Raw genomic sequence first — 24276 nt, 5'->3', positions numbered from 1 at the left:
TGGAATGGAATGGAATGGAATGGAATGGAATGGAATGGAATGGAATGGAATGGAATGGAATGGAATGGAATGGAATGGAATGGAATGGAATGGAATGGAATGGAATGGAATGGAATGGAATGGAATGGAATGGAATGGAATGGAATGGAATGGAATGGAATGGAATGGAATGGAATGGAATGGAATGGAATGGAATGGAATGGAATGGAATGGAATGGAATGGAATGGAATGGAATGGAATGGAATGGAATGGAATGGAATGGAATGGAATGGAATGGAATGGAATGGAATGGAATGGAATGGAATGGAATGGAATGGAATGGAATGGAATGGAATGGAATGGAATGGAATGGAATGGAATGGAATGGAATGGAATGGAATGGAATGGAATGGAATGGAATAGAATAGAATAGAATAGAATAGAATAGAATAGAATAGAATAGAATAGAATAGAATAGAATAGAATAGAATAGAATAGAATAGAATAGTTACATCCTAGTTACAAATATTTGTAACAAGTTATAAATATATCGTCATATATACAAATAATAAAGAAATATCACAATGCTTGTATAACAGAACAATGTACACAATAACAAATGAATACAATCAAACATCAAACGACTAATGTTAAATATGAGATAATCAAATGGTCTAGGAGCAAGGTACAAATTTGGTCAATTATTTCATTTCGAGTGAAACTTCGTAAAATGCATTCGGGATTTGAATTAGTTAATAATGAAAAAATCAACTAGCTGTTAGTCGAAGTAGTCGTCTGCTGATAAGATTCAGTAAGTGATAGATGCTGCTGCGGTTCACCTTTCAAGGTACCATCTGACAAACTTTGCACTGAGATGTAGCAAGCTGACATTAATTTTCTTTGACAGTAGCATATGAAGAAATCATTGAAAAATTTTTTTCTTCATGTTCAAGCAGATAGCAAAAATGTTAATCCACCATGTTATAATCGGCTGACTTTGTTTTTAAAATATGTTTAAATTATGTTCAAATATGTTCAAAATATGTTTTTTCCGTTAACCAGCTATCGCACCCCTACGAACGATAACCCTCAGAAGTCGAAACTTGTGCAAGCCATGGACTAACGAGGTCTTACCTTTAAACGTGTGATTCCTAACACGGGTTGGACGATAGCAAGTGAAAATCGAGCGTTCAGTCTGGGGCTTGAACCATCGACTCACACATCGGCCGATTGACTGAATGAACAAAGCACCCACGTTGAACCGCCCGGCTACCTACCTACCGACAATCAAGACATTGAATAAACTGAAATCCGAAAAATTTTAAAATAGGAGGAAATGACAGAAACCTTTTTTTTTTCATGCGTCGGAGGCTGCCACTGGCCGCCCCACCCACGGAGTCGCAGCTGACGGACGCGAATATTCATAATATAAATACCTAATGCATTTTACGAAGTTTCGAGTGGAAGGGAATTGTCACTGGCTCCCACTCTGAAAGGTGAAGTTCAGATTGAAAATTATTGGAATGTCAGCGGCCAGAGAATAGAGTTTCATTAGTATTGTCACGACGTGGTCCTTGTATATCCCACTGGTACTGACACTGGCAAGTCTGACAATGTATTCTGACATCACATTGCTACGCATATGCGTAGCAATATTTGCTACGTAAAAATACCCGAATGCGAATGAATGACGAATAGTCTCGAGAAATTATTGAACATACGAAAGTGTTCGAATAGGATGCAATGGAACTCGTCAGCCGCCAATATCTTATTTATTCTAGCCCCACTGGATACGGGAATGACAGAATCACTTCTGGTTCGGTTATTTCCTAACGGAATGGCATCCCAACGATGGCTTAATCCTAAGGTGTGTGTATCCGTACCGAGAGGATGAATGACACTGAGCCTATCAGCTGCCTCTACGGAACCTTCAAAATACCGGGCGCCCTCTTGTCATAGCATCGCCTTGTCACGGTAATGCGTGGCTCTGCCGTGATTGACCTTCTTTTCCTAGCTACTCGTGGGACTTTTATGGACAGAGTAAACTCAAAAATTATTTCTGACGCTGAATTCATAGAAGAGATGGATGTCGAGTTTACGGCTCCAACTGACCTCCCTGTAAATTTAATTCTGGAGCGAATCTACAGAGGAGATGGATGCCGAGTTTATGGCTCCAACTGACGTCCCTGTAAATTCAATTCTGGAGCGAGTCTACAGAGGAGATGGATGTCGAGTTCACGACTCCAACTGACCTCCCTGTAAATTCAGTTCAGGAGCGAGTCTACAGAGGAGATGGATTTCGAGTTTACAACTACAACGGACCTCCCTGTAAGTTTAGTTCAGAAGCGAGTATGCAGAGGAGATGAATGTCGAGTTTACGACTCCAACTGACCTTCCTGTAAATTTAGTTCAGGAGCGAGTCTACAGAGGAGATGGATGTCGAGTTTACGACTCCACCTAACCTCCCTATAAATTTAGTTCAGGAGTGAGAGCTTCTCAACTCTCCAACTCCTGATCCAACAACTGAACCTTGAAAAAAAGGTTTGGTGGTGCAGCCAGGAAACCACTGAGTCGTCTCCTCAAGAGCGGGGTACCTTATAAAACCGCCTTGCACCAAATTCTTGAGCGGCGTACGCATAATCTGTCTCAGGCGGAGGAACAAACTCCCCATGAACAGGTTAGCAAACGTTTGCACTCAAGAGTTGATTCACCAAAGCCAGAGGCCAAAAAGCCCTATACGGTTGAATCTAGGGCATCATCAGGTGTAGCTGACGTGCAAAAACCCTCATATGGGAAGGTTGTCGCGGGTATCAAGATGAGAATCTTGCACCTTCACAATCCGACTACCTCATTAACGATGGAAAAGCAGATCATGTACTTTGTGCCTGCCCCGCTGGGGACCGAATCAGGTTTTCATAGAGTTCGGCAGAGCCGTACTCTTACCATCTAACCTGAAATACCATACAAACTAATCGGCTATGTTAAAAAGCTGGGTTTATTTGCTCGAGTGTGAATAGGTGTGAGCCACAATAAACCCTTTCGGGTTGAAGTGGAGGCTCGAATAGGCCCACTCACTTTGGACCTAACCTAACCTAACCTATTGACAAATAAAACATTTTTCTTTGTGAAAAATACTATGAATTTACACAGTATTCACTAAAAACCTACCCATAAGATTCATTTTGATCATCAATAGCTTTTTCAAGTAGAATTTTATAGCGAAACACGTGTGGTTTGTAAACCTCTCATTGTGAAAATTGAAATGAATCTTATCAGTAAGTTTACTTCATGAAATATTTATATCACCAAATGCAAAATATGAATAATTTGTTTATTATCAAACAACTCCACTCAACTCAAATATTCGACCTATAATCCGACCTTGACCACCAATATCTATACTTATAAATGTGTAAAGTCACCTAACACTCATTCATCTGTTGTTTCTCCGTACGGGTGAGTCCTAGGAAATTAAAATTTGATCTATAGGCGCTTCTTAGATCTTAGATGCGCATTAAGAAACGATTTTTGAATATTCCAACTGGAGCACCTCTAGCGATAAAAGGGGCGCGTTCACATATAAAAATTACCTGTTCATCACTGTTTCTCCGTAGCGCTATATTTTCGGAGGTTGAAATTCTGTATGTGAATTCGTTTCATGATTTTGATGTGCAATAAGAAAAGATTTTTGAATATTCCAACTGGGGAGTCCTTCCTGGAGGGTTACATATTGAAATAACCTTTTCATCACTCTTTCTCTCTACCTAACGCTATATTTTTGGAGGCTGAAATTTTGTATGTAGGTTTGTTTTATGTTGTAGATGTGCAATAAAAATACTTTCTGAATATTTCAACTGAGAATCCCTCCTTATGGATAGGAAAAAGGCCTTTATGAAAATCAATTTTGATCACTGTTTTTCCGTACCGCTATATTTTTGGAGGCTGAAATTATTCATTTCATAATGTAAATGTGCAATGAAAAAGAATTTTTGAATATTTCCTGGGGAGTCCTTCCTGGGGAAGGACTTCCCCAGTTGAAATATTCATATGAAAATTACTTTTTTCATCACTGTTTCTCCGTATCGCTATATTTTCGAAGGCTGAACTTTTGTAAGTGGGATTGTTTTATGTTGTAGATGTGCACTAAGAAAGGATTTTTGGATATTGCAACTGGGACGCCAGTCGCAACGGAAGAAGGAACGTTCATAAAATAAAGGTACTTTTTCACTGTTTCTCCATACCGGTATATTTTCGGAGGTGGAAATTTTGTATGTGAGTTCGTTTTATATCGTAAATGTGTAATAGAGAAGGACAGCCACGGAGTAAAAAGGCGCGTCCATAAAACAAAATTATCGAACTAATAAGTACAGTTTATTGTATGATTTTTACTTTTTCCAGTGAAAATCATACAATAAACTGTATTGATTATTTTTTCAATATGGATTTTCATCGATTATTTATCGGCCAGTTCTATTCAACAAAATTATCTTTTCATCACTGTTTCTAGCCCGGTCAAATTAGACCTGGTGTAATTGTACAAAACATAGTTGAAAATGAGATTTTGAGATTCCGAATGATTGCGATGCCTGGGAAAAAATTTATTCGAGGTCAAAGGTTAAAAATCTCGAAAAAAAATGGTTTTTCACGATTTTCAGGAAAACGGTGAGTTTTATCATAAAATAATTCCAAGTAAAAATTGTAGATCATAAAATTCTCTACAAAAAAAGTATCAATACTTTTTTTTATTAGAGTCACCGTTTCTGAGATACGACGAGTCAAAAAGTTGTAAAAGTTGTAATCGTCATTATATGCATGAGTATGCCACGTATATACATCTCTGAAGTTGTAATTTGGAATGAATACGTTCAGTATGTACCTAGACGTAGACATGTGCGTGCCAGAATTACGGTCGTATTTGATGGCTATGATGATTGCACGAGAAATATTAAAGCTGCAGAACAACGTCGTCGAACTTTAGCAACATCTTCATCTTCCGATATTCTATTTGATGAACTTATGACAGTTTCTACCAGTCAACAAAAATTTCTTGCAAATACTCACAACAAATCTCGGTTCATTTCAATGTTGAAGGATAAGTTTATTGGCGAAAATATATTGGTTAAACAGGCTAATAAGGATGCCGACGTACTGATTATTGAAACAGCTACAGAGCAATTTAATTTGCTTACTGCTCAAACTCCACCTGAAAAAACTATTTTCTTTCTAAAGCCAGGAAAAGCTCAAAGTCAAACCGAAATACATTTGTCAAAAATTTTATCTACTTTTGCAAAGAGTCAAAATCATGTACTATTTTTACACGCAATAACTGGCTGTGATACGATGTCTGCATTTTACAGGATGGGTAAAGCAACAGTCTTTAAAATCTTTGAAAAACAAAATTTAGTTCAATGTGCTGAAGTTTTCAAATAAAGTAATTCGACTCAACAAGAAATTATCACCGACGGGATTCAGTTTCTTCTTTCTATGTATAAAGCTCCGAAAAAAAAACACCTGATTAGATAAGTATCAATATGCATGTTTCGTGAAAAACACTAAAAATAAGACACAGGTGCAATTAGCTTTCTTCCTCCAACCTCAGTTGCTGTTCATCAACATCTTTTCCGGGTATATTACCAAGTTCAAGTGTGGCTTGGTTATTAGCTAGACCCAAAAGACTGGTGTTGGAAGTTGGTCGACAATGCATTAGAACATATTCAGACTTTACTCCCACCTGCGCCGGAAAAACTGCTAAACACAATTTTTTGCAACTGTAAAAAGGGATGCAGCGCTAAATGTGGTTGTGAAAAAGTTGGACTATTGTGTTCTCTGGCATGTATACATTGTCAAGGCCAGTCATGTTTTAATGCTGAATCACCAATAGTGGAGGATTAATTTGATACCAACGAGGAAATATACGATACATCAGTTTACCTACACCCAGGATGAACATCAAGAAGAAAAAGAAGATCAAGAAGAAGAAGACCAAGAAGAAGAACGACAAGAAGAAGAACGACAAGAAGAAGTATTTGAAGGTAATGACTCAGATGAATACATTTTTACATTTTTTTTATTTCAATCGCTTTTATAATTTCCAACCCTTCCTGATATATTTTATTATGCAAGTTTTCAATTTGACAGAATCACAACAGACATGTGGAATAGGCCTACTAGGGAAACCACGTTAAAAAAAACCCGCTAAGTACACTACCTCATAGGTGGCGTGGAAACGTGTGCATATAATAACGATTACAACTTTTACAACTTTTTGACTCGTCGTATCTCAGAAACGGTGGCTCTAAGAAAAAAAAGTATTCCTGAAAATCGCGAAAAAACAGTTTTTTTCGAGATTTTTAACCTTTGACCTCAAATAATTTTTTTCCAGGCATCGCAATCATTCGGAATTCCAAAATTTTATTTTCAACTATGTTTTAAACAATTACACGCGTTTGCAGCTTGTTGTGAATTTATGTACCTTCCAATGTCTAGATTTACCGGATTATTCTCCATGCCCTTGAATTTTCGGTGGGTGAATCTATATTTAATATCAGCATTGCACCCGTGGGGAGCCGAGGCGGGTCGCTAGTCTCGCTATACGAGAGAGTTGGACTTTAGCAAATTTGGCGGCAATATAAAATTCCATATATTAATATCCTGATCTTTCCATGAAAAATATATATGTATGAGCAAGTGACTTGACAGTGACTCACCTTCTAGCACTATTAATTCTCTTTTCAAAAAATGTTTCCCATGCATACATTTTGATTATTTTGATTGCCGACAGCGCTTCTTGAGTCACTTGAAGTCGTTCATCTGTTTTTTTCCCAGTCTTGAGTCTCAGATTCTCAACCCACTTTCCAATGAAAACTAAAAAAGAAAATGAATATATTTCATAATCAAGTAGGTTGGAAATCGAATGATGACAGTTCGCTAAAATACAGTTGAGCAGTGGAAAAAAGTGGATCAAAATGTGTCTGAAAACTGTATCGAGGAGAGATACATACGTATAAGAAAATACAAATTTTGAAGTAAATTTTCCTTTTTAACAACGAGTTATACAAATACTACGCTGGATATTGAATTATATCCAAAAGATATTTATGCAAAATGCCTCACAGGGGTTACTCTCGCAGATGTTTGTCGTTCATATATGAAACCTTCGTCTAGAACGGGGGTCTCCAAACTACGGCCCACGGGCCAAATCTGGCCCGCCAGTGTCATCAGTCCGCGTATATGTTGTCCAACAACGCATTTAGTCAAGCTAGCATAGAGATACGTAACATATGGAAACCTCTAATCAAGCGAAAAACGACCAACTCCCGCCAAACGGTCATCTCCCGCCAAAACCAATGAAGCGGAGAGAGGGAAGAGGGGATGTGTGAAATCACTCGAATGATCTATAAATAGTCAGATCTCGGAGGAATAAGTCCAGTTATCACCCGGAGACGATTGTGGATACTAACAATCGAAACGTTGTTTGTTTTTTCATTTTTTGTTGATAATATTTCTAATATTTTTTTTGAATTTTTTCAGCTTTTATTATTACTTCAATTTTTATTTGTTTGGTTGTTGTTGTATGTTATTTCTTTGTAATTTCAGTTTTTTGGTTAATAAAATTGTTATTTTCGGTTGATCTTTTTTATTTTTTTCAGGGATTTCAAATCAATTTATATTATATTAGATAATGAAAGTCCGAACTGATGAAATACAGCTAGTAATGATAGCTAAGCAATAGCTAATTTCGCAAAACTAACACAACCGTTAACGTCATCTGCCCTCAAGCGTCTGCCCGCGTTCTCGGCGATGGCGTTTCATTACTCAGACCGCCCCCTACCCGGCGCTTCATCCCCCGTCGTCTTACAGTAGACGCAACGCGTAATGGCTTACTCCGTTGCGTCAAGTTAATCTTGTCGTGATATATTGGAGCCCATTTTAGAGCCATTTTCAAGAATTTGATGTGACTTGACGCCAGGGCCTCTACCTGCCTACTCCTTAGATTGAACTGAGGTGTCCATGTGTGTTCGGAGATATTTATATCGGCGGAAGCTACTGAAGTGGAAATGTGGGGGCGGGGCTTCAGGTGATTACCACCACAGGACGTCTTGGTGGGGGAGTGAGCATCGGAAAATTAGGGGTTTCCAGGCAGTAGGCGATACAACTGCCGCAGTAGATTTTCAATTATTGGAACACACGGTTACGGACTGTTTGGCTACTCGTCAGTTCCAGGTAGGGTCTATCATCAACATAAAGTCGATGATATAGTCAGTGGGCACACTTGAAGACTGGCTATAAATCAACGAATTGTTCTTTTAGATGATTGCCAACAGCATATGCAGAAATAACTTCAGTGAAGAATCCTGCACTGACACCTGTTGGATATAATTCAACGCCCTTCGTGGTATTGGCCAGGGGAGTAGTTGTTTTCTGATAGGCGTCAGTCCATTCAACCTTCCGTTTAGTTATATTCGAGGCTGGCCTGAACGAATTATTCTTTTAGATGATTTGATTTATAGCCAGTCTTTAAGTAAGGCCACTAACTGAGAAGTTCAATCCAAGAGCGACAGGTAGACAGCTGTTTCAGGCTATTGGGCATCGTCACTACCGGGCAAAATAAGTATCCGAATATATGAAAAAATCGTAAAGAACATTTCACCAACTCCTGATCCATCCGCCAGTAAAATTTTGTCTTCATTGTTTTTGATGAATTTGCTTCAATTATTATTTTTCCGATAAGCCACGTCCAAGTCAGGTGATGCATATATATGGAAAAATACGTACCTTGTAGAGGCATTGCAGCAATCAATATTCCGATTCCATAAAAAGATGCCAGTCCAATTTTTCTGAATAGCAAATAGCATATTACGCATACTTGCACCAATCCACTTGCCATGCTGCTGACTATGTAAACAGATTCTTTCAGCATTTGTACATCTTTGGTAATCAAGGTCACCATATTACCTTTCGCAACTTCTGATATTGAAAAAGTTGTGAGTTTCAGTGATTTTCGATATAGTAAAGAAGTAAATGATGCCTTTATTTCAACCCCCAGTTTCTCCAACCAGAGTAAAAAATTGTTGAAATAAAAACGATGGCCTAGATTCACAGCAATCACCAAAGCACCATAATAATATGCATCGTATATTGTCATTTTGGTTTGTCCTTGACTGAAGAAGGAAATGAAGTTTGTTAATGCATATGGCTGGATGACGCTGAAAATTCGAATTAATTCTTTATTAGTCATGACTAATTTCTAATATAGCCCACGACAAAAAAAATATTTTCCCAAAATTACTAATTGGCATTTTTGACAGGTTGAACAAGACCTTGACCAGTGTTACTATTTTCATTCGGGTTTGAAGGCCGTCATAGTTTGGAACTGCATCATAAAGTTTTGCCAGCACGAGTGGCTAGCTTCTTCAGAGGTCTATTCATCTTGATGATTCTGGTTCGTCGGTTGTATTTATGTTAACTCAGGGAATTTGCCTCTCTTGTTGATGTGTTGCTATTGGCCGAAGTGTTATTACCTGTTAATGACGTATCTACCAATAAAAACCCGCCGTATCTGTTAGCGGGTTGTTATTGGTTAAGGTATCAATATCTGACTTACGGAGTGAGCCGTAACATTGCATTGCGCCACTTTAGCATCTTTGAGTATGGGATTCCAAAACCGGTTAAGCATTACCACCTCCTCTTTTCTGTTGTGGTTTTCCATAAGTTTATAAATTTTTATAGATTCTCGTACAAGCCGACTGTGGTATTCATGATCGGGGGCAACTAATTTCACATCTTCATATAGTGTCGTGGGATCTTCTTCAGTAAGCGCGTGTTCCGCTACTGCCTATTTGTCCATTTGACCTAATCTACAGTTTCTTCGATGAATATCACTGGAGTTTTTTCCCAACATCAAATCGTTATTTTTACACCTCGACACGTGTTTCGATCACCAAGTGATCATCTTCAAGAGGAAGATAAAACTAAAAACTACTCAAAACTAAAGCTACTTATACTAATCAGGTACATCATACAGGTAGGTAATCAGTAATACCACCCATACAAGTGTACCTTATGTCCTTATGTATGTTTAAATGTTACAGCTATATATAGAACAATTTTCAGCTATATAAAATTAGTTTCACAATATTGCCTATCTAAATATATTTACAATGTGTCTTTTTGTAGTAATCAGTAAACCCAACAATATTATTTCAACAAGCTATATAGTATGCTATTTGGTATTGGTCCATTATCGTTATTCATTATATTATTATGTTTACTTATTTCTACACTCTCATAGGCATCTAGTTGCCTGTTGTTGTTAACTTGTCTAACTAATCTTCAAGAACTAAAGTCTATGGAATGGTTTCGTTGCAAAATATGATGGGCGACTGCTGATTTTTCAGGTCTTCCATATTTTAAGTGTGCTATGTGTTCCTTATATCTCACTTCAATAGATCTTTTTGTCTGTCCATAATATTTTGCATCGCAGTCCTTACATTCAATTTCGTAAAGTCCAGACTTTTCCGAATTCTCGACTTTGTCTTTTGGACTTCCCAAAAGGCTCTGCAGTGTATGACTTGTTTTAAAAACCACCTTCATACCTAGTTCCTTGAAAATCTTTCCAAAGTTCTTCGTATATTGGTGGTATGGAACTGAGATGTATTTATCTTGGTTTTTGTCCTTTCTGAAAGTCGAGATTTCGTTGATTCTTAACCTAAACTTCTTTTTCCTAATTATGTCATCTACAATATCCCTCGGGAAACCGTTAGTGGCTGCTATTTCCTGTATTGCACGTTTTTCTTTTGTGAACCTATCATGTGTTAGAGGGAAAATAAGGTAGTTGTCCCTTATTTTCTAATTCATACTTGAATTTTATTGATGGGCATCTATTATTTAAAAAGGAAACAAAGTCCTCGATATTCGATTTTTTGGTATCGAATACCGCGAAAATATCATGCACATACCTTAGCCAAATCCTAGGAAAATATTTTGACTTTTTTTTAGTTTCCATTTCGAATCTGCTCATGAACAGGTCTGCCAGGTAGGGGGACAAAGGATTTCCCATGGCCGTTCCTTCCTGTTGTTCATAAAAGCAACCTTCTACCTGGAAACGATTTTGTTTCATACACAAATTGGTAAGAGAAACGAATTCATCGATTTCGTTGCTATTGAAATTATTTTTCTCTAGTAGTTCCCTGAGGTATTGCAAGGTCTGTGGAATTGGGACGCTAGGAAATAATGAACTAACATCAAAAGAAACCAAAATCTCACCTTCTTGCAGAACCATGTTTTTTGTATGTTGTATGAACTCTAAAGAGTTTTTTATACTAAAACCTGGTTCCGCAATAGACAAGGTTTCAAATTCCTTAGTGAGCCATTTCGCTATTTGGTAGGTAGGAGCTCCAATAGCTGACACGATGGGGCGCATTGATTTTCCCGGTTTATGGATTTTTGGGAGGCAATATAGTTTTGACACCGTTGGGTTGGAAACTTGTAACTTCCGTTTCAGTTGAGGGGTAAGTATGTTGTCACAGAAGTAAAAAACGTCCTAAAGAAATGCGACAACATACTTACCCCTCAACTGAAACGGAAGTTACAAGTTTCCAACCCAACGGTGTCAAAACTATATTGCCTCCCAAAAATCCATAAACCGGGAAAATCAATGCGCCCCATCGTGTCAGCTATTGGAGCTCCTACCTATCAAATAGCGAAGTGGCTCACTAAGGAATTTGAAACCTTGTCTATTGCGGAACCAGGTTTTAGTATAAAAAACTCTTTAGAGTTCATACAACATACAAAAAACATGGTTCTGCAAGAAGGTGAGATTTTGGTTTCTTTTGATGTTAGTTCATTATTTCCGAGCGTCCCAATTCCATAGACCTTGCAATACCTCAGGGAACTACTAGAGAAAAATAATTTCAATAACAACGAAATCCATGAATTCGTTTCTCTTACCAATTTGTGTATGAAACAAAATCGTTTCCAGTTAGAAGGTTGCTTTTTAATGAACAACAGGAAGGAACGGCCATGGGGAATCCCTTGTCCCCCTACCTGGCAGACCTGTTCATGAGCAGATTCGAAATAGAAACTAAAGAAAAGTTAAAATATTTTCCTAGGATTTGGCTAAGGTATGTGCATGATATTTTCGCGGTATTCGATACCAAAAAATCGAATATCAAGGACTTTGTTTCCTTTTTAAATAATAGATGCCCATCAATAAAATTCACGTATGAATTAGAAAATAAGGGACAACTACCATTTCTTGACGTTTTGGTAATGAGGAGCAAAGATGGAGAAAACGATATATTTAGAAAAGAAACAAGCACGTACAGGTATATTCCTGACAGTTCACATCACTGTGGACAGCACAAACGTGCTGGGTTGAATTTTTTGGTGCATCGTCTTTTGACTTTCCCTCTAACACATGATAGGTTCACAAAAGAAAAACGTACAATACAGGAAATAGCAGCCACTAACGGTTTCCCGAGGGGTATTGTAGATGACATAATTAGGAAAAAGAAGTTTAGGTTAAGAATCAACGAAATCTCGACTTTCAGAAAAGACAAAAACCAAGATAAATACATCTCAGTTCCATACCACCAATATACGAAGAACTTTGGAAAGATTTTCAAGGAACTAGGTATGAAGGTGGTTTTTAAAACAAGTCATACACTGCAGAGCCTTTTGGTAAGTCCAAAAGACAAAGTCGAGAATTCGGAAAAGTCTGGAATTTACGAAATTGAATGTAAGGACTGCGATGCAAAATATTATGGACAGACAAAAAGATCTATTAAACACGTGTCGAGATGTAAAAATACGATTTGGTGTTGGGAAAAAACTCCAGTAATATTCATTACTACACCAAAGGTTCCAAACAGTACATCACAAGTTTCTCCGATGTTCGTTTAGCCTTGTACCCATGAATCTTTTGGTGGTACCGTTACAAACTTTTCCGCAGGTGCATGTTATACGATATACTCTCGCAGCTGATAGTGGGTCTCTTTTGTCTTCCCCAGATGTAAGGCATTTTCCGGGTAGGCTTGAACACTGTTTTTATTTTATGCTTTCCTAAAATTTTTTCGATTCTGTCTGTATCCATTCTATCTCAAAGCCAATTGAAAATGCTCCAATTTTGTTCCTGTTCACATATTCTACGTCTTTCAACGAGTACATCTACAAAAGCAACCCGTTGTTCCCGTTCAATCTCCATGGTGAACTTGATACTAGGGTGTTGAGCATTTATGTTTATGTGGTCTAGAAATCTGCCATCTGCCATGTCTCCAGATGACGAAGGTGTCATTCACGTATCGTAGCCAAATGGTTGCTTCGAAATCGAAAACGTTGATTGCCTATCACCGGTCTGAGTGGACTTCCCATTGCTACGCCTTATGATTGATCATAGAAATTTTCTTTACATTGGAAGTAACTTGCCCGTGAGGCAGGTCTTGAAGAGTCCGACAATATCACAAGGAATCAGGTTGACTATCTCTATCAAAGAGCTATTCAGCGTGAACAAGGACACAACGTCGAAACTGTCAAGAATATCACTTGGCTCCAAGGTTATATTCCCAATTTTTTCCACAAAGTATGTCGAATCCTTGACGTACTAAGTTGTTTTTCGAATATGAGGCTGGAGGAGCGATGCTAGGTATTTTGATACCTGCGAAAAAGTTTGTATCGGTACCACCAAAAGATCGTGGATACAAGGCTGAATAAACATTGGAGAAACTGTAGATTAGTTCAAATAGACAAATCGGCAGTAGCGAAACACGCGCTTAGTGAGGGAGATCACATGATACTGTTTGAAGATGTGAAACTATTTGCCCCCGATCAGACATACCACTGTCGGCTTGTACGGGGAGTCATAGAAATCCATAAACATACGGAAAACTAAAACAGAAAAGAGTAGGCGGTAACATTTAACCGGATGTGTAATCCCATACTTGAAGATGTTGAAGTGGCAACAGCGCAATGCTATGTTACGGCTCTTAGAGACAACAGGTCATTCAATCAGGTATTAATACCTGGTCGGTCGGTAGCCAAGCGGTTCGGCTTGGGTGATTTGTTCACTCACTCGAATTGACTGCCGTGTTGGTCGGTGGTTCAAGCCCTAGTCTGAACGATCGATCTCCACTTGCTATCGTCCAACCCGTGTTAGGAATCACACGTTAAAAGGTAAGACCTCGTTAATCCTTAGCTCGCACAAGTTTCGACTTCTGAGGGTTGTCGTTCGTAGGGGTGCGACAGTTGGTTAACGGAAAAACATATTTTAAACAGATTTTAACAGATTAATACCGTAACCAAAAACAACCTGTTAACAGGTACGGCGTGAATAGATACGTTATCAATAGGTAATAACACTTTGGCTAATAGCAACACATCAACAAGAGAGAAGAACTACAACATAAATACAACCTACGAACTATAAATCACCAGTCGTCGGTGTATCATCAAGGTGAATAAACCTCTGAAGAAGCCAGCCAGATACGGCGGGTTTTTATTGGTAGATACGTCATTAATAGGTAATAACACTTCGGCCAATAGCAACACATCAACAAGAGAGGCAAACTCCCTGAGTTAACATAAATACAACCGACGAACCAGAATCATCAAGATGAATAGACCTCTGAATAGCACGAGAATAGACTCGTGCTGGCGAAACATTAGGATGCAGTTCCAAACTACGACAACCTTCAAACCCGAATGAAAATAACTGAAAATCTCGGACGCGAAAACCTTAACTAATGTATAAGACCTTGATTGTTCACCTTCGAGATGTTTTATAAACCACGTTTATGGAACACATCCATAAATATCTCCAACCAAATCTTCTCCATAACAATGCAACAATGGATGAATTTATTCGTTTTCCGGTCTTTATCCATAGCTTTTCAAGTTTTTCCCCACATCTTTTTGAGTTACAACTGTGAATAACTTCGTATAAATCTTCCTGTTGAAGATCATTTTTAAACGCTTTCTTCAGGAGAGGTATTATGTATCTGAAATAATTTATTAAGATAGTTTTGAACTGACAGGAAGAGAATGTATGATTGTAGAGTGTTGGGATATCAACACAGTTTCGATATTTGGTACTTTATTCATGCAAATGATGGAGTATCAAGAATTAACGATCATCAGGGCCGTGATAAAAAACAGTAATTTTCCTGCTGATCCTCAAATTGCCGAAACTTTCAGAAATATCAATATGATCAATTTCGAATCGAAATTATCGTTTAAAAAATGGCTACCAAAAATAAAAGTTTGTGTTTAAAACTTGAGTATTGAGGGTAGCAGGACATCATGTGTGAAAGTTATGATAATATTAATGAGTGATAGTCCGATGAGTTTCCTCAACAAAGGGCTTATATATTTTCAACAGCTCTGCGAAAGAAGATGCTAAGAGTGTAAACTTTTACAGCTGGAGATAATTGTTTCGAAGCTATTTTTCGGGTTTATTGGCCGTAGTCATCAGATTTTTATGCCTGACATTTCGTCTACCACTGCGAAAGACATCGGAAGCGATGAGGCAACGGTCAAAATATTCAATTAATACTGCATTGTGAGATTTTCACTGGACAGTTTACAAAGTCGCTACAAGTGTTTCGTCGCTGTACAATAGCTGCTTCAAGCGTCTTTATACTCAATGTTTGAAAACTAAACATAAATAAGTCGGTATTGGTTATAAAACTTCATCATAATCCTTCGAAACAGCGATTTTTTATAAGTTCGATATTTGTGTCGAATCTTGGTACCACTTGGTCTTGAGCATTCACAATAAATAACTTATCGAAGTAAACTCTAATTCGACACTGATGAAGTTCAAGCGTGATTTAAAACTGGTTTCAATCAAAAATATTAATTAAATGAATATTCCTCGATTCAAAATTATCTCATTGTTTTAATTGTGTATTTATTTCTAATTCATAAGTAAATAATAATCTGAATGATTTCATTTGTTCTCTCTACATCCCGGATATAACGATTATCATTATTATTTTCTAAGGTTGCTGGTCGAGCCCTATTTCTGGAGCCTCTACATATTCAGAGAGCGCGCCAGCATCATCAACCAATGATCATTCCCCACACCGTAAGGTAAGAGATCATGTGTCCTAAGAAAACGCATGGAGCCAAGAATGGCAAGCCTGGCAAGGATATTCCGGCCAGATATCTACCTTAGTACGGCAAGTCGGCATGATCTTGTGATTCGAGAAAAAGTAAGTGAACATTCCACCAAGGACTACAATGATCAGAGCAACCATCGTAACAAAGTCTGAGGAGTTCGAAGAGAAAATGTTCCTGGTTATATTCGTCTCACCCGGAGCTTAAAACTCCACGTCGAAGTGGAGTTGCCACAGCCTGATTGCGGAACCAGCCAAATGTTACACTCATGCTCAATCCCCAAAGAGATGGGATGGAATCAAAGGATCCAATCTTACCAGGATCAACTTGGCGATCCTGGGAAGCTGGTGCCGAAGAAATATCTGACGATGACCAGGAAAAATCTACGCTTAACAGTAGGATTTCTGACTGGCCACTGTCAACTAAGGAAACACCTTCATAATATGGGTCTAGAGGACACACCTCTATGCAGGATGAGTAAACAGGAAGATGAAACTGTCAGGCATGTCCTATGCGAATGTCCGGAGTTATCGTCAATAAGAGAGTGTGTGTTCGGCGAGTCTTGACCTACACGTGCCGATATAAAGGAGATGTCTCCCAGAGACCTGTCCACCTTCCTGGAAAGGACAGGATGGACGATGATCTAGGAGGACAACTCCTCGAGAAGATGTACAATGGGTCACATGTGGCCCAAGTGCTGTGGGCTTACACTCACCCTCCCTACTCTACAGATACAGATCATCCCACCCCGATGGTCGAAAAAAATATCAAGCTCATCAACTTATATGAGCCTGAGGATAGACGATCGATAGTCCCAAAGAATACCTTACTTTATATCCTCACAACGAATTGAATATCCCTCGGAGCGTGAAGCACCACAGATTCCTCGTTGATACCGGTAGGAGTGTCAAGGATGATAATGTAACTGGTAATACTTCGTTATCGATGAATATGCCGAGAGCAAGTACAGTGAGGTTTCAAGCGCCTCGTGGCAGGCCTTGCCCTTGGTGACAGAACCTATATTATCCATCACGCAAGTGCGGCAGATTAAAGAATTGAAATTATGATCCTGGAAGGCCATGATGAACTTCCCAGTTTCCAACGTTATGCTACACTTACTGAGAAAAGCAAAGGTTAGAGTCTTTAATAAACCGAGATCTTCAATGATGTTGAAGAAGACCCCATACATCCGTCTATCTCTGTGTAGCCTCATAAGTGAAATGATCTCTGCGGATTTGATGTTGGCCTATTTCTGAACTGGGTTTCAACTGGGTGATAAAGCTGGGATCACCTCGTTCTGTAAATTTTTTGAGGAAATCAAGTTTTAACCTCTGTCGAGGACGTTTGAAAATGAAGCGAATCAAAGAAAAACTGCAAGCATCATTGCATCTTTTCGAATTCTGAAAATAAAGTCAGATTTCAGTCTCCAAAACGTTAATATAGGTATTCTTTTGTAAGACAGTAGCTTCAAACACGACAAGTTACTCGTAAAAGGAACATTATATTTGTGAAGAATACTTCAAATCACCGTAGCAAATGAAATCAAAAGTTCACCCCTTCTCCATTTTTATGAAATTCTCCATTATAATTTTGTTTTTTTAGATAATGAAAAGCGAAAATTCCCTAAAAAGGTTGGTAAAAACTAAATCAAGTTCAACGGCCACTCGAGCAACTGCCTTAAAAAAGGATGTTTCCATTTCTGCTTCCTCATAATTGCAGAACATGTAAAAAAAATCCGAACTCTTGACGACTGGTACCAATCTGTCACGTAGACTCTCAAAAGTCCATAGTCTCCGAGTTGTGAGGAATATTATAACCACTCCAAAGGAGTAGAGTGAGATCGAGAGAGCAAGCATATTTTTTTAACCTGATTAGGCTCTATATCCCGAAACCCCGATACATTCGGGAGGGCGCGCCAACATTATCAACCAACGATCACACCCCACACCGTGGGGTAAATGATCATTGGGTCCGAGAATCATGTGTCCTGAGTAAGCGCAGTGAGTCAAGAATGACAGCCTTCTGCATCTATCGAGAGAAGAGAGGGCATCATTCCACCAAGGACCCCAATAATCAGAACAAACATTATGACATCCGTTTTCCCTCCACTTTGCTGACGATATACGTCTCGCCAGGAGCTGAAAACTCCACGACAAATATCGTTTTGCTCTGATGGTCGAGAAGGACTACATCAGGCTTATTAGCTTGTATGGGCCTGAAGGTGAGGAACGAATAGTTCTAATGAATTCGGCACTTCTTGTTCCCCACAACGGATTCAATATCCCCCGGAGCGTAGGGCAATACCGGTGTCTCGTCAATACCGTAAGAGTGCCGTAGATGGTAATATAGCACTCTCAGGGCCGCGTTATATCGATGGATACACGACGAGACTGCATATGATGAACATGCTGACAGCATGTGTCAGGAACCTCTATACCCATCACACGACTGCGGTAGACTAAGGTTTTGAAGACATCCTGGCAAGCCATGATGAACCCCTCAGTTTCCGACTTCAGTCCACTCGACCTGAGAAAAGCAAACGTCAGGCGCTTTTATGAGCCAAGATCTCCAATGTTCTTGAAGAAGACCCCATACATTGGCTTATCCTTATCTTATCCTTATCCGCAGAAGTGAGGTGATCTGTGCGGCTTTTATCTGAGCTTTCAACTGAACGAGTTCCAACTCGGTGACAGAGTTGTGGTCACCTCGTTCAGTGTCTGAAAAACAAAACCGAGTTCATCAGCTGCTTGGGCAGCTACCCTAAAGAGAAATGCTCCAATTCCTGCTCTCATTATTATTATTACTATTTATTTTTTCTGATCACAAAATGAAATAAGGGGAAATTACGCTGACATACGATGTGACAAAGTGGTTTTTTGGGTTGTCTTTTCAGATCCATGACATACCGTGAGATATCCTTGATGAAAAATATTCTCTCCTTCAGGATAAGTTCGAAAAATCAATTTTGTAAGGGTGGAAGTTAACAATCACAGTGTGACAGACATCTTATATCACAAAATTTGAAATGAAAATTATTTGAATACTCACGAAAAAGTAACCAAGGAAAAAATGTTTGCCGTTTCTCTAGGATTTTTTTTCCTTTCCTCGTTCTCACAGTGATCCATTTTTCTTAGCCACAACAATACTAGTTATACGTCACCGAATGATTCATTTTCATAAACTGCAATGTTTGATTTCCGTGCCTAATTACATTAGAACATTATGAAATATGACAACTTGTAAAAGGATAATTATGATTTTTTTCAACTTCACTTATACGTGGTTACAATAATTCGGAATGAATACTGTATTTCGTTCATTAGTGGTGGCTTATCTGCATACCATGATAAAGCTAGTGAAAACTTCTCGCAGTTAATTGATAATTGTTTTTTAAAACGTGGTCATTTGAATAATGAATACCCACCAAAACCCACTTTTCACAATTGAATTTTTCTTCAGGGCCTTGTAACAATGAATTTTCATGAAACTTATATGACTATTATCGTTTCAATTCTACAAGTAATAATGAGTTCTTAATTAAATTATCCACCGAAAAGTAGTTTCTTCTGTTTATAATATTACTATTTTAAAAACTATTAGACATTTTAGATACATATCAAAAAATAAAAAACATTGCAACAGACAAACTTCCGAGACAACACCGACACAAAACGACATGAAACAAACGAATGGCTTTATCTGTGATGAGGTGGTGTCTGTTTTTTTATTAATGACAAATGGAAAAAGAATGAAAAAAAGTAAATATTTAGGTATTTTACTTATTGAATTGAAATATGCAGTATTGAGGCCATCAACATATCTTCTATTGTTACCACTATCGCATTTGAGGATATGTAACATTTCACTTAAAAGTATTTTGGATAAATATGGTTGAACATCTAGAATAGTTGAATGATTAAAATAAAAAATGTGTCCATATTCTTTTTTATGTTCAACGAGGGGTGTGGGGTTTCTTAGAGTCTCTCATGTGTTCTAAAACTTGTGTTTTAATGTATCGTCCGGTTTGACCAACATAGCATTTGTGACAGCTTCCGCAGTTCAATTTGTTCATTATATTGGTTTGTATCACCACCAGAGATACAATTCAATAATCCAAATTGATCGTGTGGCCCAACCAACCTTTCTTCAGAAAAATTATTGAATTACTAAACTAGTTAACTGAATAATTCTTTTATCGATAGAAATTACGTTATCGATATCATTATCATTATTTTTATAAGGAAATTATCATGTAACCTGAACGTTCCGACCCTTGCAAAGAATATTTCAATAACCTAGGAATTTTAACTCCATCTTATTTTGCTGTGATGAGAGCCCTATATTTTGTTCCCAAAAAACAATATCTCTTCAATTTCACTTCATCACCAGCAACGTCATTGAATGATGATACTTCTTCATCACACAATTTCTTGAACACAGCGTTATGAATATGAATCATAAAAGTATTTCGATGATAATCAACAATTGCAACTACATTCTTGAAGTACCTAAGTTTGGTTTCATTTGTGTTCCTCATATAGGGTGTTTCATCAAGCGCTTCCTATCTTTAAATTTAAATGAAACAAAGTGTGTGTGATATATCATCGAAATGTTTTTATCGTTTGAAAGACCTATTGATGCCATTATCTGTGGCATACAACATCGTTCAAATGTCTGTCACGGCTTCTATGGATGGAGCGCATCCGAAACGTCCAATTTTCCGAGACTCTGGCTGAATTTGACCAATGACCAATAGGTTATGTTGGCTTTGAGGACCGCTATGGTTCGTGGCTCATTCGCATACACCCGCTTTTCAAGGAACCCCCACAAAAAAAGTCTAATGAGGTCAAATCACACAATTTCGGATGCCAGTTCACATCATCTCCATGTGAGAGGTCCATGCTCTCAAATCGCTCGTGCAGGTTATCCAATGTGGACACGTAGAGTTGTACTGTTGAAACCACATGTCGTTAGTGTCCATATCATCCAGTTCAAGCCAAAAAAAGTTGGTGATCATCAACCAATAGTGCTCGCCGTTGACAGTGATGGCCTGGCCAACGTTGTCCTCAAAGAAATATAGACCGATGACGCCGTCAGCCCCAAATTCACACCAAACTGTATTTTTTTCGGGATGCGTTGTATGCTTTTTGGTCTTTTGTTTATTCACGTACCCATTCAGCCAGAAATAGGGTTCATCGCAGATTATTTTTCGATGAAAATTAGGGTCAGATGCCAACTGCTCCGGAGCTCATTCAGCTCAAACGGCGTAGCCTTCAGTCGTTTACCTTCAGTTCCTGGGTCAGTTGAATTTTGTACGGGTGCAGGCCCAAGTCACGTTGTAAAATTCGCCAGGTTGTGGTCTGCAAAAGGCCTTGTTTTTTATTTTTATGAATTTATCACCAGTTCGAAACATCAATTTGATGCTTTCAATGAAAAAATTTGGAGGCTAGGCCACCAAAACAGTTTTACATCGATAAAACGCTTCTCATCAACAGCGATAAAACTAACAGCCTTAAATATAACATCCAGGTGTTTTTAGAAAAATTAGAATCGGGGCAGCCCTTAGGCTCCGATGAATATGACATATCTATATGAGCATGGATTTTCCTGAGTCAGGAGGGTAGCTTTGTAGTGGTTGAAATCATATAAGAAAAATTAGCAAAAGTTGGCACCTGAATGAAACATTTCATAAACAACAATATAACTGATTACAACTCGAATGATACAGAAACTTCCACAAGGTTCTAGTTTGGGGCCAACACTTTTTCTCATCTATGTCAATTATATTGCCTGTAACTATAACTCATGTATGATATTGTAGTGTATTAGGGAAAACTTTAGAGTACGCTCCTTAAAGAAAAAAAATGTTCTTTTTTTCAAGACAAGGTCATGTATCTTGGGCACATTATTGATAAAAACGGGTTGAGAACTTCTGAAGAAAAGACACAGGCCATTGAAAAGGCAAACATTCCAAAAAATGTCACAGAGTTGAAATCGTTTTTGGGAATGTTTAATTTTTATTGTAAATTTATTCCGAATGCCTCAGATGTGATGCAACCTCTATATGAATTATTAAAAAAGAACACCGAACGGAACTGGTCAAAAAAGTGTCAGAACAGTTTTGAAAATATGACTTGCTCATTTTGACCCCGATAAAACAGTAAAATTGACAGTTGACGCTGGTAAATTTGCCATCTCAGCCGTGATTAGTCACGTGTATGAAGATAAAAGAGAGAGACCATTTGCTTTCGCGTCGCGTTTACTAAACTGAGCGGAATTAAAAGAACTATGTGCTATAATTTTCGGAGTAAAAAAAATTCTTCCAGTACTTGTTTGGCAGAAAATTTCAGCTTTTCACAGACCATAACACATACCACTACTAACATTATTTAGTCACAAATTCGGAATTCCAGTATTTGCCGCCAACAGACTGCAAAGGTGGGCACACATACTTTCTGCTTTTGACTATGAAATACACTTTGTTAATTCTGAAAATAATCAGGCAGATTTTCTTTCACGATCACCAGTTAGTGGTGAGTGCGAAAGAATCGCAAAAATATCATATTCACATTGTCTTGAAAATCACGATAGTATTTCATATTTAGATTTGGTATCAAATCAAAATATACCTCTAAAGTTTAACGAAATAAAACTGGGCACACAAAAGGACCCAATTTCGAGTAAAATAATGGCCAACAAAATGTACGGAGTCACATATGCAACAATATTGTTTGCGAAAAAACGAGCTCAACGTCGAGCAAGATTGTATACTTTGGGGATACAGATTAGTCATTCCTGGGAAATTTCAAAATTATATCATTAGACAATTACACGAATGTCATATAGGTATAGTAAAAATGAATGCGCTAGCTCGATCTTACTTTTGGTGGCAAGGCATTGACAAAGATATAGAGAATATCGCAAATTCTTGCGAAATTTGTGCTAAATTTTCAAGTTCTCCACCAAAATCAAGTTTAACCGTTTGGGAATGGCTTAAAGATGTTTGGACAAGGCTCCATCTTGATTTTTTCGGACCTTGTTTAAGCAAATACTTTCTAGTTTTAGAAGATGCAACATCAAAATGGATCGAGTGTAGCGAAGTAGATAATATGACCGCTTATGCCACGATACGAATTTTACGGGACGCATTCGCAAGGTTTGGATTACCAAAGGAAATATGTACAAATAATGCTCCAACATTTTGCTCTGATGAGTTTCAAAAATTTCTGAAAGAGTGTGGCATTGCACATTTAACAGGACCACCCTACAGTCCCCAACGGTCAGGCCGAAAGCGCTGTTAAAATCATGATGAAAGCAATTTTGAAGGGCCATAGCGAAGGTACAACCGATGTAAATTTTGTAATAAATAGGTTTCTTTTCCAGTATCGAAACACTCATCACTCTACTACGGGTGAAGCACCTTCAAAATTACTTTTGGGCCGACGGCTACCATCGAAATTTGATCTATTACTCATATCAGTTAAAAACACAGTATATAAAAATCAAGATAATCAAGAGAAAAATTATAAAGGAATATTAAGGCCATTCTTTGAAATTTCCGATAAAGTGTGGATGAAGGACTATAGATCAAATTCTCAAAGATGGGAAAAAGGGCATATAAAAAAAAGATCGAATCTAGAACATATTAAGTGTCTTTGGACGATGGAGAAATTACTTGGAAAAGGCATATCAATCAGTTAAGACCGAGAATCGAAAGAAAATCGTTCCAAGTTATTCCGACTACTACAGAATATGGGGAACAAGTCCTTTCTCAATCATCCGAAGAAAATGATCAAATTCTGAAAAGTCAAGACAGTTAAAATTGTCCTGACCATTTGAACGACGGTATTTCACCACCAAGGCCAGAAAACGCTAATTTAGAGATAGAGTCAAGTTACCGTCAAACTGACATTTCAGAAAATGACCAGAGTAATAGCGACAGATGTCTGCGAAGACGGAGTAAGTTGAAACCTTCAGAACGATTTACTCCATTGTAAAAAATACATTTATACATTTATACATTTTAACGTGTATTTTCTGATTTTCTGTGAGGAAGAGATGTGTAGTGTATTAGGGAAAACTTTAGACTACGCTCCTGCACTTCGCCAGGTGAAAAAAGGCTCTCGGGCCTGAATGTATCGCAGACCGAATATATGGCTAGTAAGTAATAAACGAGAAGCATT

General features: G+C 38.0%; 1 protein-coding gene across 1 annotated transcript in view; it reads right to left on the bottom strand.

Moving 5' to 3' along the window:
* The window catches only part of LOC111512607 (probable multidrug resistance-associated protein lethal(2)03659), a 35837-nt gene extending 16119 nt beyond the window's left edge, over nucleotides 1-19718 (bottom strand). The window contains exons 1-4 of the mRNA XM_074170863.1: nucleotides 19142-19718; nucleotides 14743-14973; nucleotides 8756-9186; nucleotides 6688-6844 (exon numbers count right to left, since the gene is read on the bottom strand). Coding sequence (XP_074026964.1) covers nucleotides 6688-6844; nucleotides 8756-9186; nucleotides 14743-14973; nucleotides 19142-19218 — 896 coding nt within the window. The 5' untranslated portion in view covers nucleotides 19219-19718. The remainder of the gene's footprint in view (nucleotides 1-6687; nucleotides 6845-8755; nucleotides 9187-14742; nucleotides 14974-19141) is intronic.
* Between the last annotated feature and the right edge of the window lie 4558 nt (nucleotides 19719-24276).

Source organism: Leptinotarsa decemlineata, unplaced genomic scaffold, assembly GCF_025532065.1.
Source record: "Leptinotarsa decemlineata unplaced genomic scaffold, Ldec_3_MD MMD2_tig00000008_RagTag_RagTag, whole genome shotgun sequence".
NCBI classification, from domain to species: Eukaryota; Metazoa; Arthropoda; class Insecta; order Coleoptera; family Chrysomelidae; genus Leptinotarsa; species Leptinotarsa decemlineata.
Note: the sequence above shows the minus strand (reverse complement) of the source record. Positions and strands in the feature narration are given on the sequence as shown.